Source organism: Mizuhopecten yessoensis, unplaced genomic scaffold (assembly GCF_002113885.1).
Source record: "Mizuhopecten yessoensis strain PY_sf001 unplaced genomic scaffold, ASM211388v2 scaffold8469, whole genome shotgun sequence".
Taxonomy (NCBI): Eukaryota; Metazoa; Mollusca; class Bivalvia; order Pectinida; family Pectinidae; genus Mizuhopecten; species Mizuhopecten yessoensis.
The window spans coordinates 577186-591671 of record NW_018407563.1 but is presented as its reverse complement, the minus strand read 5'-3'; the positions used below and the strand labels follow the sequence as shown (position 1 = coordinate 591671).

The 14486-nt window shown below is 39.5% G+C and overlaps 1 protein-coding gene across 1 annotated transcript in view; it reads right to left on the bottom strand.

The window, feature by feature from the left end:
* Nucleotides 1–3513: 3513 nt before the first annotated feature.
* LOC110456040 (SCL-interrupting locus protein homolog) overlaps nucleotides 3514–14486 on the bottom strand; it is a 23595-nt gene continuing 12622 nt past the window's right edge. The window contains exons 13-16 of the mRNA XM_021506564.1: nucleotides 11897–14034; nucleotides 10250–10400; nucleotides 8723–8856; nucleotides 3514–8255 (exon numbers count right to left, since the gene is read on the bottom strand). Of these exons, the coding sequence (XP_021362239.1) occupies nucleotides 7226–8255; nucleotides 8723–8856; nucleotides 10250–10400; nucleotides 11897–14034 (3453 nt within the window). The 3' untranslated portion in view covers nucleotides 3514–7225. The remainder of the gene's footprint in view (nucleotides 8256–8722; nucleotides 8857–10249; nucleotides 10401–11896; nucleotides 14035–14486) is intronic.

Genomic DNA, 14486 nt, shown 5'->3' with positions numbered 1-14486 from the left:
GTGGGGCCCAATTGGGGAAATAGAGGTAAAACCTTTAAAATCCTACCATAGGGATTAAGGAATTTTATCCTATTCTAGTCTGGAGCATTCTTGAGTCAAGGGGACTCAATTTTGTATAAGCAGTGGGTGTGGTTTCCCAGGGGGCAGAAGGGCGGGGCCCAATAGGAGAAATAGAGGTATAACCTTTAAAATCCTTCTTCGACCATCGGGATTAAGGGATTTTATCCTTATTCAGTCTGGAGCATCCTTGGGCCAAGGGGACTTAATTTTGTATAAACAGTGGGTATGACCCCCCTAGGGGCATAGGGGTGGGGCTCTGTTTGAAGTTTGTTCTCGCTATATCTCAAGTACTGGATGGATCTTTCTGAAAATTCATATGTACTTGCAGCACCTACCATGGAGTGCTACATCCTTACTTCATACCAATTATTTAAAACACATTCAGTGAGTGATACAGGCCCTCTGGGCCTCTTGTCTTCCATTGGGATGAAGGTATTATGACCAAATTTGAACAGTAGCATCCTATGGGGGAAGGGCAATCAATTTTGTAAAATAGGGAAAATAGAAAAATAGCTTTAAAATCCATATTTGGTCGAAAGCATCATTCGGTGAAGGGGAACTTATTTTGTATCAACGGTGGGTCTGACACACCTTGGGCAGAGGGGCAGGGACCAATTCTAGAAACATAGCAAATTCTTCAAAATCCTCCTGGTTGTTCATAACTAGTAGCGATTTTTAGGAAAAGTTGACGGCCGACAGACGAATGACAGACACGACGGATGCCGCGCCATGCCATAAGCTCACCGGTCCTTTGAACCAGGTGAGTTAATAATGATTTTGACCTTTCCGAGATGGTCTGACGACAGTAAAGACATTCTCTATTGAGGGTAAATGCATGTTTGGCTATAGGCTCATCTTCCTCATGGTCCTTAATATGGTTCATTGTGCTAGATTTTAGAGTTGATTCTAAAAGTGTTTCTAGCGTCAGATCTGTAGTAGTGTATTTCAACATTCTATCCAAGGCCTGGAATACTGACCATCATACAGACACTACAAAAAATAAGTCTCCTGTTTGATTTGGGTGAGTTTTGAAAATGGAAAAATGCCTTCCAAAATGATATCGAATATCTTCCATGTCTGTTAATCTATTTAGAACAAGAGGCCCAATTGGCCTGAATCACTCACCTGGTATTAATCTCACACTTGTAATCTTAAAAGTGGACTACAGCTACAGGCAAAATATCAGCGTTTGATTCATAAGAACCTATTAAAAGATTTAAACATATAACGCCTGTAACCTTGAATGTCGAACAAGGACTTTAGGTTGAACAGAATTTATAGTCTTCCAACCCTTATCACACTTCTGGCAAAATATCATTGCCCTGGACCTTTTGGTTATAAAGAACAAGTCATTTAAAGATTTAAACATATTGAACCCTGTGACCTTGAATATGGGTGAAGGTCATTCACTTGAACAAACTTGGTAGTCCTTCATCCCAGCATATTAATGGCCAAATATCATTACCCTTGGCCTTTTGCTTATTGAGAAGTCGTTCAAAGGTTTTAAACATATTTGCCCCTGTGACATTGAATACATGTCAAGGTCATTCATTTAAACAAAATTGGTAGTACTTCATCCCAGTATGTTACTTGCCAAAAGTCATTATGCTAGGCCTCTTGGTTATTCAGAAGAAGTTGTTTAAAAGTTTTAATCATATTTGACCCCTGTGACCTTGAACATAGATATAGGTCATTCATTTTTACAAACTTGGTAGCCCTTCATCCCAGCATGCTACTGGCAAATATCACCCTGGGCATTTTGGTTATTCAGAAGATGTTGTTTAAAGGTTTTAAACATGTTTGACCCCTGTGACCTTGAATATTTGTCAAGGTCATTCATTTGAACAAACTTTGTAGCCCTTCATCACAGCAAATTACTGACAAAATATCATTATCCTAGGCTTCTTGGTTATTCAGCAGAAGTTGTGTAAAGGTTTTAAACATGTTTGACCCCTGTGACCTTGAATATTTGTCAAGGTCATTCATTTGAATAAACTTGGTAGCCCTTCATCCCAGCATGGTACTGGCCAAACATCATTATCCTAGGCTTCTTGGTTATTCAGCAGAAGTTGTGTAAAGGTTTTAAACATATTTGAGCCCAGTTACCTTGAATATTTGTCATGGTCATTCATTTTCACAAACTTGGTAGCCCTTTACCCCAGTGTGCTACTGGCCAAATATCGTTATCCTAGGCCTCTTGGTTATTCAGGAGAAGTTGTTTAAATGTTTTAAACATATTTGACCCCTGTGACCTTAAAAATGGATGAAGGTCATTCATTTGAACAAAGTTGGTAGCCCTTCATCACAGCATTCTATTGACCAAAAAGCACCATCCTATGCCTTTTGTTTATACAGTTTTTTTTAACATATTTGACCCCTGTGACCTTGAATTTAAGTAAAGGTCATTCATTTGAACAAAGTTTTAGCCCTTCATCTCAGCATGTAACTGGCCAAATATCATTATCCTAGGCTTCTTGGTTATTCAGAAGAAGTTGTTTAAGTTTTTAACATATTTGACCCCTGTGACCTTGAAAATGGGTGAAGGTCATTTATTTGAACAAACTTGGCAGCCCTTCATCCAAGCATGCTACTGGCCAATTATCATCACCCTAGGCCTCTTGGTTATTAAGAAGAAGTTGTTTAAAGTAAAATATTAAAGCCGGACATACGCTGCACCATGGCATAAGCTCACTTGGCCCTTTGGGCCAGGTGAGCTGACAAAAATCACTGACCTCAAGGCTCAAGTTTATAGTTTCTAACATAATACTAGACAGAACTTCTATTTAGTAAAGCAGCAGGCTTGGAAGCTGGGGTCGCTGATTTGATCTCCACTGCAAGTTAAAACTGGTTAGGGACAAACATATTTACAAGGAGAGTAGTGTGGAAAGTTTTAAATGTAAATAGGATTACAGTCGTCTTCTAGCTGCACACAAGATGGAACATCTTGCCTTGGAGTGTGTGACCAGAGAGCTAAAGGTCGCTGGATTTATCCCTGGTGGAAGCACACCACTCTCTTACAGTTACAGTATATTTTATTTTATTTAAAATCAGAACTGTTAAGGTAAATCGTGGACTGAACTAACAAACATTTGAACTGCTTCAAGATGAATCACTTTAAAGAACAAACTTGTGCACTATATTATGGGGGCAACATTTTGGAATAGACTTCAGTTTTAGAAAATGCTCTATTAACCAAACAGAAGCTCCCTGTTCATTTATTAACTGTTGGTGATCTCCCCATCACAAGCACAGGAGGAAACCAGGGCTCACATTTTAAACAGCAAATATGCTTACCTTTGATGAAAATGCTCACAACAATTAAGTTGTATAATAACTATCTGTAACCTCCTGGCTCCATCAATGCCCTCGACACGTAATTAACAAATAAAAACAGCTTAGGTTATAAAATAATTTATTGAAGATATTTTTGTTCTTTACAGTTTCTACAAAAATAACTCATAATTTAATAAATAGTACTAAACAAATACATAAAAATATTAAAACAGATAAAAAACAAAACATCTAGACATTCTACCATCAGTATAAACTCGATGCCTGAAGCTATAGACTAAGATTCTGATAACTTTCTTTACTGATACTTACTTATGCTATGGTGTTCTTACTGGCTTAAACCCTTTCGAAGGGCGAGACATCAGAGTAGATAATTACTTTTATCTATAGTAGAGGGAACTATAACTGTAAAACAAAAGCCTACATAAATACCCCCACTCATCCGTGTTAGTGTGTCCTTAACTGAAAACAATCAATCCAAGTATTTCTGATAGATCTGACTGAAAACAACACGGGAATATTAGTCCAAACAAATACTCTAAAACTGAAATGCAGCTACCAGTTTACAACAACCTTGTCTATAGACAAAGTGAAATCGATGCAGTATTTCAGGAGAAGTAGTTTTGAATTTATTTTGGCAAAAGGAGTGTTACTCTGCACAACTAATTCATATACTGATGAAGTGTTAACATTAAAATCTGAACATTATTTAAGAAGTTTTGTTTTTAATTTGAGAGACAAAATCCTTTTTTTTTTTTTAAAGAGAAATGACTAATTTAGGGAGCGGGGGGTGTAACTTTGTGTACTACATTTACTACTAATTAAATTAATTGATTTCCTTTAAAAAATACCATATAATAATCATCTTAGAAATTCATAAATAAATAAGTTTGATTTGAATCATTTGAACGAACATTAGTACAGTATGATAATTGCTGTACATGTATTTTAAATAATGTCCCAGTACATCACTGCCATGAATCTGAGTAGAAATAAATTTACTAGTTTTCTATGGCGTTAACCAACCTGTCATAGACTCGATTCCTTCACGGTCTTCTATTGAATTACGATACAGTTGTATTCCTGTCAAATCATGTGAGAAACATCACTCAACAAAGACGTAATGTGAATCGTCTCCATTGATGCTAGGTTAGACCTAATGCTACTTATGTCTTGTTTATATGGGTTGCAAGATACTTATACAAAATACAGCAATATAATTTACTAGACTAGCTGCTACCTACCCTAAATGCATACATATTAATTGACTGAGCTCAAATTACAAATTGACCAATTATTGATGTTTGCAACGAAAATCTGAGTGCCCGAGATGTTACAGGTAACGGTTGTGTAAATGAAGGATGGAACCAACGATTATTGATGGAATGAATTAAACATCTTCATTTCACACTTCACTTCAAACTGATGACCACACGTTAAATACACAGCAAGTCCTCTAGTCCCGATATACCCTGCACTTCACACATACTGGTAAACAGACTAATCACCCCGGGCAAGAATGCATTACTAACAGGATGGTACATACAATTCCATTACTTTTGTTTAACAAATTTTTGAATTAATCGGTTAACTTGCCATTTAACTTCAACAACAAAAAATGTTGATAAATTTGAATGCAAAATCTTGATAAATAAGAAAATCTTTACCAAATTATAATGATGCAATAATGAACTAAAACATCTTGATTACACAATGTGTCAGAGAAATAATCTAATAAGTCTGGTTATACTGTACAGCTCAGATAGGGAGGGAAAAAGACTTTTAAGGGACACCCATGTCTCTTCGGTATATTCGTTAATACCCTTCACTGAATATTTTGATAACCATTTGCCTGATTTAGCCAATACATATGTTATATAAGTTAGTTTTACATTGATCACTATACATGGTTAGAATTAAAATACACCAAGAATGAGGGACGGACAGAGTTGTGAGTATTTTGGAGAAAAACCTTTGAGCAAATTATTTTTTTTGTTTTAATTGTCTGTGAACAAAAAAGTTGTACATATTTCAGGTTACAAGGGTAGAATGCGAGACAAACTGGCACTAGCATGTGGTAACCCTGAGAAGATAACACATTTTACTTAACAGAGTTCAAACACTATCAAATTAAAACAAACTTACAATACACCAATAGCACTATGTGGCATAACAGGTAAAAAAACATCTCGTATTGTGCTTTTAAAAGCTATTTGTATCTTGAAATCGAAAGTTACACAGAGAAAGCTACCTTTGACAGTATAATTTCAGTTTCCATGTAATTGAGTTATCATTATTTCATAGTGATAAAATAAGTTTGACAGTACTTGCTAAAGTACACTAACTGGTACACTTTTCCTTGGTAATGTAATTCAAAGGAACATGATCCTAAATATTGTATGCTTTTAACATGTAAGATTTCTAATTTTCCAAGTCTAATACATTACACACAAGTACATGTACTTGGAAAGGAAAAAGGTAATCAAATCCATTTTTTAGCCTATTGGTCATGGTGATACGTTTTCTCTTTAATGTCCATTTGAAGGAGCAAAGGTAATAGGATTTTGATAAAAGGAATCTACTTGACGGAAGAATTTGGCATTAAGGTAAACTTTTAGCGACAGTATTGAGATTGGACACTTCATGGAAATACTTGTACAGAAAATCATATAAATCATAAAAATATCATATTCATAAGTATGGGCAGAAATAAATTGTATTTAGTTTTTTGTAATACCTATGTAGTTATGTTTTTGTTTTAAAGACAGCCATAATCTTACTTAAAATTATGTTTCAACAAAAGAGTGCAACTAGCTACCAGTCATCACTTTAACTACCATCTCATAAAACTTGTCTCATTTCCATAATAATTGAATGCCCAGATAAAATGGTAAATGTTCATGCTTTTTAAGCTATATTTCAGAAATTGAATTTATGGTTTTTATTTAAAGCAAAACCTGATCTTATATTGTCAACAAGACTGTTGACAGCAATAACGTGAGAAAACTGGGAGGAATGGTAGAGACTCGTACAAAAAGTACAATAAACAATCTCAGAAACACAAAATATCACAGACTGAAAACAGATCCATTTTACACACAGGGATCGCCAATAAACAGTGCTATCATTGTACACAACAAGTGCTGTTCAAACATCTATACACAAGCCCCTTCCCTCGTCACAGTTCTCGTAGTCATTCAAACACTATCAATGTGATAGTTATACTTTCATACATGTACCGTGAAAGGGAAAAGGTGAGATACATAATTTACTATTCAGGTTCATTTGGCACTCGCAGACGAGCTTTCCTCTCATTCACAGACGTGCTTTCCCCTCATTCACAGACGAGCTATACTTTCATTCATTATTATAAGCCATTTCATTCACAGAGATTACATAATCATAATTGGCCTTTTAGGCTTATGTATCAACTTCTTACTTATATACAGACATCAGGAAACTTAATGACGTTGCCATGGATACCATATTTACAAAACAACGTATACAGGGTATCACAGTAGCAAATTTGTGTTGTAGTTGTGTGCATACACATGTACAAATACATAGAATTATTTATCTAGAGAATATATACTTCTAAACTTTCAGAACAAACATTTAACATCACGACGATCCACAGAGCTTACAATTATTATTGAATATCACTCATTACTGTTGTATCATCAACGTTTTATCTACAAACAATTTATACATGACCTAATTTTATTAATGCCTATCTAAAAACTGCTACAAAATATCTGTCATAATTTGCTTTAAATAAAAAAATCACTTTGGCTAATATCAGCACCACCATTACTTGCTACCCGCCTATCTTTGGTAGTTAAAATGACTTTGATCCAACTATACACAACCAACATTAAAGTAGCTTAGGAAGTGTCTTAAGACGAGTAATATCTAGTATGTTGTCATCGTCCTCCTTGGAATGGCGAGTTGGAGGAGGGGATGGTTCCCTGGCTATTGGACTCAGCACCCTGTCCCCAGACACGACCCGCCGGTTGTCCCCTGCAGGACTGCTGTAGTCATGGTAACCCTGTGGGCGTGTACTTGAAGCAGGATGTTGTTGGGTCGGCGTGGCATTGTTGCTTGCCCGACCTTGTGGTGTAAAACATTTATCTTGACCTCCTCCCTGACAGGTCCTGGCAGGGGTGTGCACCTGCTGAGGGGAGGAGAACTGCTGTACACCACGGGTAGGAGTACTTTTAGGTGTCACATGGGAAAAGTTAGAATATGGGGTTCCTATTTTCGGTGTCTTCTCTACATAAGGGCTCCCGTAATCTTTATTACTATGGCCATTAATTTGGGGACTTCTTATTTTATCTGTTAACAGCTGTTTGTGCACTAAAGGACTGCCAGAGACATTGTGACTATTGGGTGTCCTACTCTGGGGGGTGATTCCCCCCTTCACAGGTCTGTGTCGATGCACCTCTGGGGTGACATAGGCAGGCGTGTCAGAGCCCGAAGTAGCCATACTGTAGTCCAGTTTTAACTGATAAGTATTGTCTATCATAGTGTTGCCACTATTGGTACTGTCACCGTTAGTCTCGCTCAGGAGGCCATGTTTCTCCATGTAGTTTCTTGTGGCAAAGGTCATGTCGTTAGGAGACATGCCCATCGTAGTCACATTAGGGGTAGAATCCTTGTCATTCTGTAGTACATGTTTAAGCATTGCTAGTCGTTGATTTTCTTTCGCGCCTTTTGTCAAGCCCTTTGAGCGAGCAGCTTGTGAATGAGCTTTACTCATCTGTGTGAGCTGCTCATCATTGAGGTATTTCATTGCCATGGCGTTGATTTCCATGGAGCTGTCCGAGTCCGAGTCAAATAACATGGACATGTAGTTAATCTTGGGAATGTATGTTGTGTCAGCAGGGTTACTTGAAACGTCATACCTGTAACACAAAATCGGTAACAGTTAATCATTTTAAGTTGTGTTGGAGATAATACATGTACTGGAAACAACATACATACAACACATTTTTTGATTTTGTAAAATGATGTACAACTTATGAAACTCTGCTGAGTATTTAATAGGTTACTGTCAAAATTATAACCTCATATCATAATTGTTAGTTCATGTCAAATTGTAAGTTCATGTTAAAAGTGTAGGCTTTCGTCAAATATAGTTTCAGAAGTTTGGCCATGATAATATTGTCTGGCTGCAATAGTTGTTTTAAGTTTAGGGTGCATAGCGTGAGTGACTCAGTAGGCAGGACTTGGTGGTCAGTATAGAGGACTATTGTTCTACAGTGTCTTAATGTAACCTAAACAGTAGCTGACCTATTTCATTATAACCAGATTGGTGAACTGAAGGTTTCCGACCCGACTGGTCACCCTCTGGCTAGAGAACGTGCTTTACCTCTGTATGTTACTGAGGTGCTGTCCTAACATGATGCTCTGCTGTAGTGTGTCCCTGGTCATCTCCACATGACCACTGTCCATTCCGTCCATGTCCTCCACACTCTGTTGGTTCAACATCTTATGAATGTTGTCCTAAAATAAAGAGAAACACTCTGATTAAATTACATTAATCAATAAAACATGCTCTGTCATAAGCTTTATGTAAAATGCACCCTTCATCTTAACAAATATTTAAAACATTACGCCTAAAAACCATTATTAGTTGTCATATCAGAACTACATGTACTTATTTCTTCTGAAGAGTAAACAAACAATTTTTAACAGGGTGAATATAACCAGTCTCACTCTTCTTATATCAAGAATGTTTAGTTTCAACCACTGTTAAGTCAAAAGTTTATGTTGCAGCTATAAGTTCTAAGATTACAGCATACTGGTACTCCAAGGATGTTCTAGACAGTGTGTGCCAATATTTCAGCTGTAAGTTCTAATGTGCTGATATTTTAGCTGTAAGTTCTAATGTGCTGATATTCCAGCTGTAAGTTCTAGTGTGCTGATATTCATTTCAGCGGTAAGTTCTAGTGTGCTGATATTCCAGCTGTAAGTTCTAGTGTGCTCATATTTCAGCTGTAAGTTCTAGTGTGCTGATATTCCAGCTGTAAGTTCTGGTGTGCTGATATTCCAGCTGTAAGTTCTAGTGTGCTCATATTTCAGCTGTAAGTTCTAGTGTGCTGATATTCCAGCTGTAAGTTCTGGTGTGCTGATATTCCAGCTGTAAGTTCTAGTGTGCTCATATTTCAGCTGTAAGTTCTAGTGTGCTGATATTCCAGCTGTAAGTTCTAGTGTGCTGATATTCCAGCTGTAAGTTCTAGTGTGCTCATATTTCAGCTGTAAGTTCTAGTGTGCTGATATTCCAGCTGTAAGTTCTGGTGTGCTGATATTCCAGCTGTAAGTTCTAGTGTGCTCATATTTCAGCTGTAAGTTCTAGTGTGCTGATATTCCAGCTGTAAGTTCTAGTGTGCTGATATTCCAGCTGTAAGTTCTAGTGTGCTGATATTCCAGCTGTAAGTTCTAGTGTGCTGATATTCCAGCTGTAAGTTCTAGTGTGCTGATATTCCAGCTGTAAGTTCTAGTGTGCTGATATTCCAGCTGTAAGTTCTAGTGTGCTGATATTCCAGCTGTAAGTTCTAGTGTGCTCATATTCCAGCTGTAAGTTCTAGTGTGCTGATATTCCAGTTGTAAGTTCTAGTGTGCTTATATTCCAGCTGTTAATTCTAGTGTGCTGATATTTCAGCTGTAAGTTCTAGTGTGCTCATATTCCAGCTGTAAGTTTTAGTGTGCTGATATTTCAGCTGTAAATTCTAGTGTGCTGATATTTCAGCTGTAAGTTCTAGTGTGCTGATATTCCAGCTGTAAGTTCTAGTGTGCTGATATTCCAGCTGTAAGTTCTAGTGTGCTGATATTCCAGCTGTAAGTTCTAGTTTGCTGATATTTTTCAATAATGATATAACCAGTTCAGTGCACCCACCATTAATTTGTCGTAGTACTGCCTTGTGTTTTTATCATTGACCACGTCTTCATCCTCCGAGTCCCCCTCCTCCATGTGACCACCACACATGCTAGCTGACAGCGGACTCTTACTGAACTCATTTGACTCTGTCTCTCTGGATGTGATGGATCTACATAAAAGAATAAAATTGTTAAAACAACATATCTCAAAAGCTTGAAAAGAAGAATTTTGATCCTCTTTTTACTGTTAGTAAGATTTTGAAATATTTCCTTTTGTCATAGATATAATCAATTAACTGCCTCACAGATATAATCAATTAACTGCCTCATAGATATAATCAATTAACTGCCTCATAGATATAATCAATCTACTCCCTCATAGATATAATCAATCAACTGCCTCATAGATACAATCAATTAACTGCCTCACAGATATAATCAATCAACTGCCTCACAGATATAATCAATCAACTGCCTCGTAGATATCTTTATTGGTAGAATGACATGTTACACCCCTGTCCCACTGCACTATATTTTTGTATACAGTAACCTCCCTTCGACTTCTGTTAAGATATAACTGTAGCACAGTTGGGCCAGGACACTTCTGTTTGGATATAACTGTAGCACAGTTGGGCCAGGACACTTCTGTTTAGATATAACTGTAGCACAGTTGGGCCAGGACACTTCTGTTTAGATATAACTGTAGCACAGTTGGGCCAGGACACTTCTGTTTAGATATAACTGTAGCACAGTTGGGCCAGGACACTTCTGTTTAGATATAACTGTAGCACAGTTGGGCCAGGACACTTCTGTTTAGATATAACTGTAGCACAGTTGGGCCAGGACACTTCTGTTTAGATATAACTGTAGCACAGTTGGGCCAGGACACTTCTGTTTAGATATAACTGTAGCACAGTTGGGCCAGGACACTTCTGTTTAGATATAACTGTAGCACAGTTGGGCCAGGACACTTCTGTTTAGATATAACTGTAGCACAGTTGGGCCAGGACACTTCTGTTTAGATATAACTGTAGCACAGTTGGGCCAGGACACTTCTGTTTAGATATAACTGTAGCACAGTTGGGCCAGGACACTTCTGTTTAGATATAACTGTAGCACAGTTGGGCCAGGACACTTCTGTTTAGATATAACTGTAGCACAGTTGGGCCAGGACACTTCTGTTTAGATATAACTGTAGCACAGTTGGGCCAGGACACTTCTGTTTAGATATAACTGTAGCACAGTTGGGCCAGGACACTTCTGTTTAGATATAACTGTAGCACAGTTGGGCCAGGACACTTCTGTTTAGATATAACTGTAGCACAGTTGGGCCAGGACACTTCTGTTTAGATATAACTGTAGCACAGTTGGGCCAGGACACTTCTGTCAATTGGTTAGAGCAATAGCATCACAATCTCAAGTCCAATGTTCAAACCCTAGTCCAGCCCCTCTGAATTTTTCCACTCAGAACATTGTTGCAGATCATATTTTATGTATTTCATCTTCATTATATCTCGTACAAGTCCTGCATTGCAGCAAGATATGGTTTTCTTCTCAGAAATGATTTATCAAAGCTTTAGTCATAGAGGAAAATAGCAGTTTCCACCATTTACTAACAGGTTTTGGCAGTGGTACAGGGATCCTTAAATTAAGAACCTGGACTTACCTGGAGGGAGAAGATTGGTAGCTTGGGAGGTCAACAATAATCTCCGACTGGACACTATCCACTGTCTGATTGTGGACAGTCATGTTGTCCATCACATGGGAAAGGTCACTTTGGGAAACGTCAACTTCCTCTTCCCGCTCTGTGCTATTGAGAGGCAGCACCCCTCTATGTCGGATTTCTGCTGGTGTCCGAGGATCATTGCTACACCTGGAAGCCTCACTTTGGGCCGAGCTACTCCCTGATGATCTCAGTCTGGGGTCGCCCATGCTGCACTGTGACTCCTCACTTGAGTGGTGGCTTGTGTGCTGGCTGTATGGCTGGGACCCATCACTTGAGGAATGACTGTGGGGTAAGGACACCGGATGCTGTAGTTGTGGTCGACCCTTTTGAGGGCTGGTCTGGAGTGATACAGGTTGTTTACTCTGCTGATACAGCACAGTGGTGTTGACCCCCACTGAACACATATTGTTACGTTTATTCTCCTCTGTCGTCGGGCCAGCTGAGCTGTCCTGTGCCCTAGAGTCAGTTGAGTTGATGGAGGGTGGCAAGTCTGTCATGGTTGTACACTGTGTGGAGGCACTCTGACTATGCATGAGCATCTGTATCTGGGACTGCAACTGTTTGAGCTGGGTGTCCTGCTGCAGAAGGAGCTGATACACCTCTTTTGGAACTTGGTTCCAGTTGATATTTGATCCCCCTAAAGCCTGCGGCACACTAGATTGCTTTGATCCTTCCGAGGGAGATGCACTACTTTTAGCATTGTTTCCTTTCTCTGGAGTGAAGCTAAGACCGCTGTCATCACTGGACTTGCTGCTGTCGCCCTCTGTTGTAGATCTCCTCTGGTCCTGACTGGAGGCTATCTGTCCACCAGACACTGGTGTAAACTGAGGGGGCTTTTCCTGCATTGGCTGCATCATCTTACCATTGGTTACTTGTGGGGTGGCAAACATCTGTCCATTGGAATGGAGAGCTGGTGTCTGCTCATTTGAGACCAAACCTACATTGGGGGCAGTGGAATACACATAGCTGTTGGAGGAGGGAGTTGAATACACTTGACCACTGGAAGCCAACATTGGATTTAGCTGACAATTGGAGACTGACGTTGGATAAACCTGCCCATGAGAGGCAGGAGTATGCTGGTGGTGAATGAATGCCGACTGTGGCTGACTGGATCTCGTTTGTTGGCTGTAGGTTTGTTGCTGGTACATCCTGTTTGGTCCTGTGGGAGCTGTGAAGGGACCACTCTGTCCCATCCTGGGGTCTGGATGTGACATTCGGGGTTGTGGCTGGACAGGAACTGGTAACTGAACAGACCTGGAGGGTACTTGCCCTTGCATACTTGGCATATGTGGATGCGACATGGGATCTGGCATTCTTGTCAACTCAGCACCTTGCTGCTGCTGCTGCTGCTGCTGCTGCTGCTGACTGCTGTAGTCACCATACTGCACCTGCTTAGGATGAGGCATGTTACAGTTCGTGTTCACTTGGTGTTGGCTGTGCTGTTGGTATTGACCTGATGATGCTTGAGAGACTGGAAAAGGATGGCCAGTGTATGCATCATAGCCATTAGTCATCCTCTGTCCTTGTGGTCCATTCACCCGTGCCATACCCTGGTGTGCTTCAGCTTGTCCACTGTTCTGGTATACAGGGCCAGGCATGCCCCGCCTGTCAGTCACCACAGAGTTCTGGGGATACATTTGCTTACCAACTGACATCTGATCATCCTCTTCAGACAACGCCATGTTGCCCATGTAGTTTCGAATACCCACTCTGCTGACTGCTGGGCCCTGGGTGCCAGTGGTGGAGTGGGGACGAGGCTGACGACAGCCATTTTGTTGATGGTAGAGCTGGTTGAGTTCTGGGGCACTTTGACTGTGCAGTGGCATTCTCCTCGGTGGCTGCTGACTGCTGTGCCCAGAGTAGTGTGGGGGCTGTTGTGAGTAGGCCGGCATAACAGACTGACTAGAAAGGTTGGTCATTGGGCGCTGGGGAGTGAAGTCCTTGAGGTTATTAACGCTCTGAGGTCGCCCCTGGTTGATGGCCAATCTCTTTGGTCCCGCATCAGAGAGGATCCCTGACTGTCCATCCTCACCAAATAACAGTGACACTTCTGGCACCATTGACATCATTGCAGGCAACTGTATCATTGAAAAGTAAAGTCATCAGTATCATTGAATCGGTCGATATCATGTGTTATACTGGATTACAATAGAGATAAAGGAAACTTTAACAAATACTTAAAATAAAGGACATATGTCAAAAAAGCTCTATTTTTGTGGTCAGAGTAAGTTTTTACTTGGGCAACAGCGTGCAAAACATTATATCCTGCTGATAAGGATCAAGAAAGAGATGGGATTGTGTGTGAGTTCAGCTGTTTAAAGGTTCAGGTAACTGTTGCTGGGCTTTGTCAGATGTAACAAGAGGTCCAATGGGTCTGAATCGCTCACGTGGTATTAATCTCACAATTGTAATCTTAATAGTGGACTAAAATACAGCTACAGGCAGAATATCAGTGTTTGATTCATAAGAACCTATTAAAAGATTTAAACATATGATGCCTGTGACCTTGAATGTCGAACAAGGACATTAG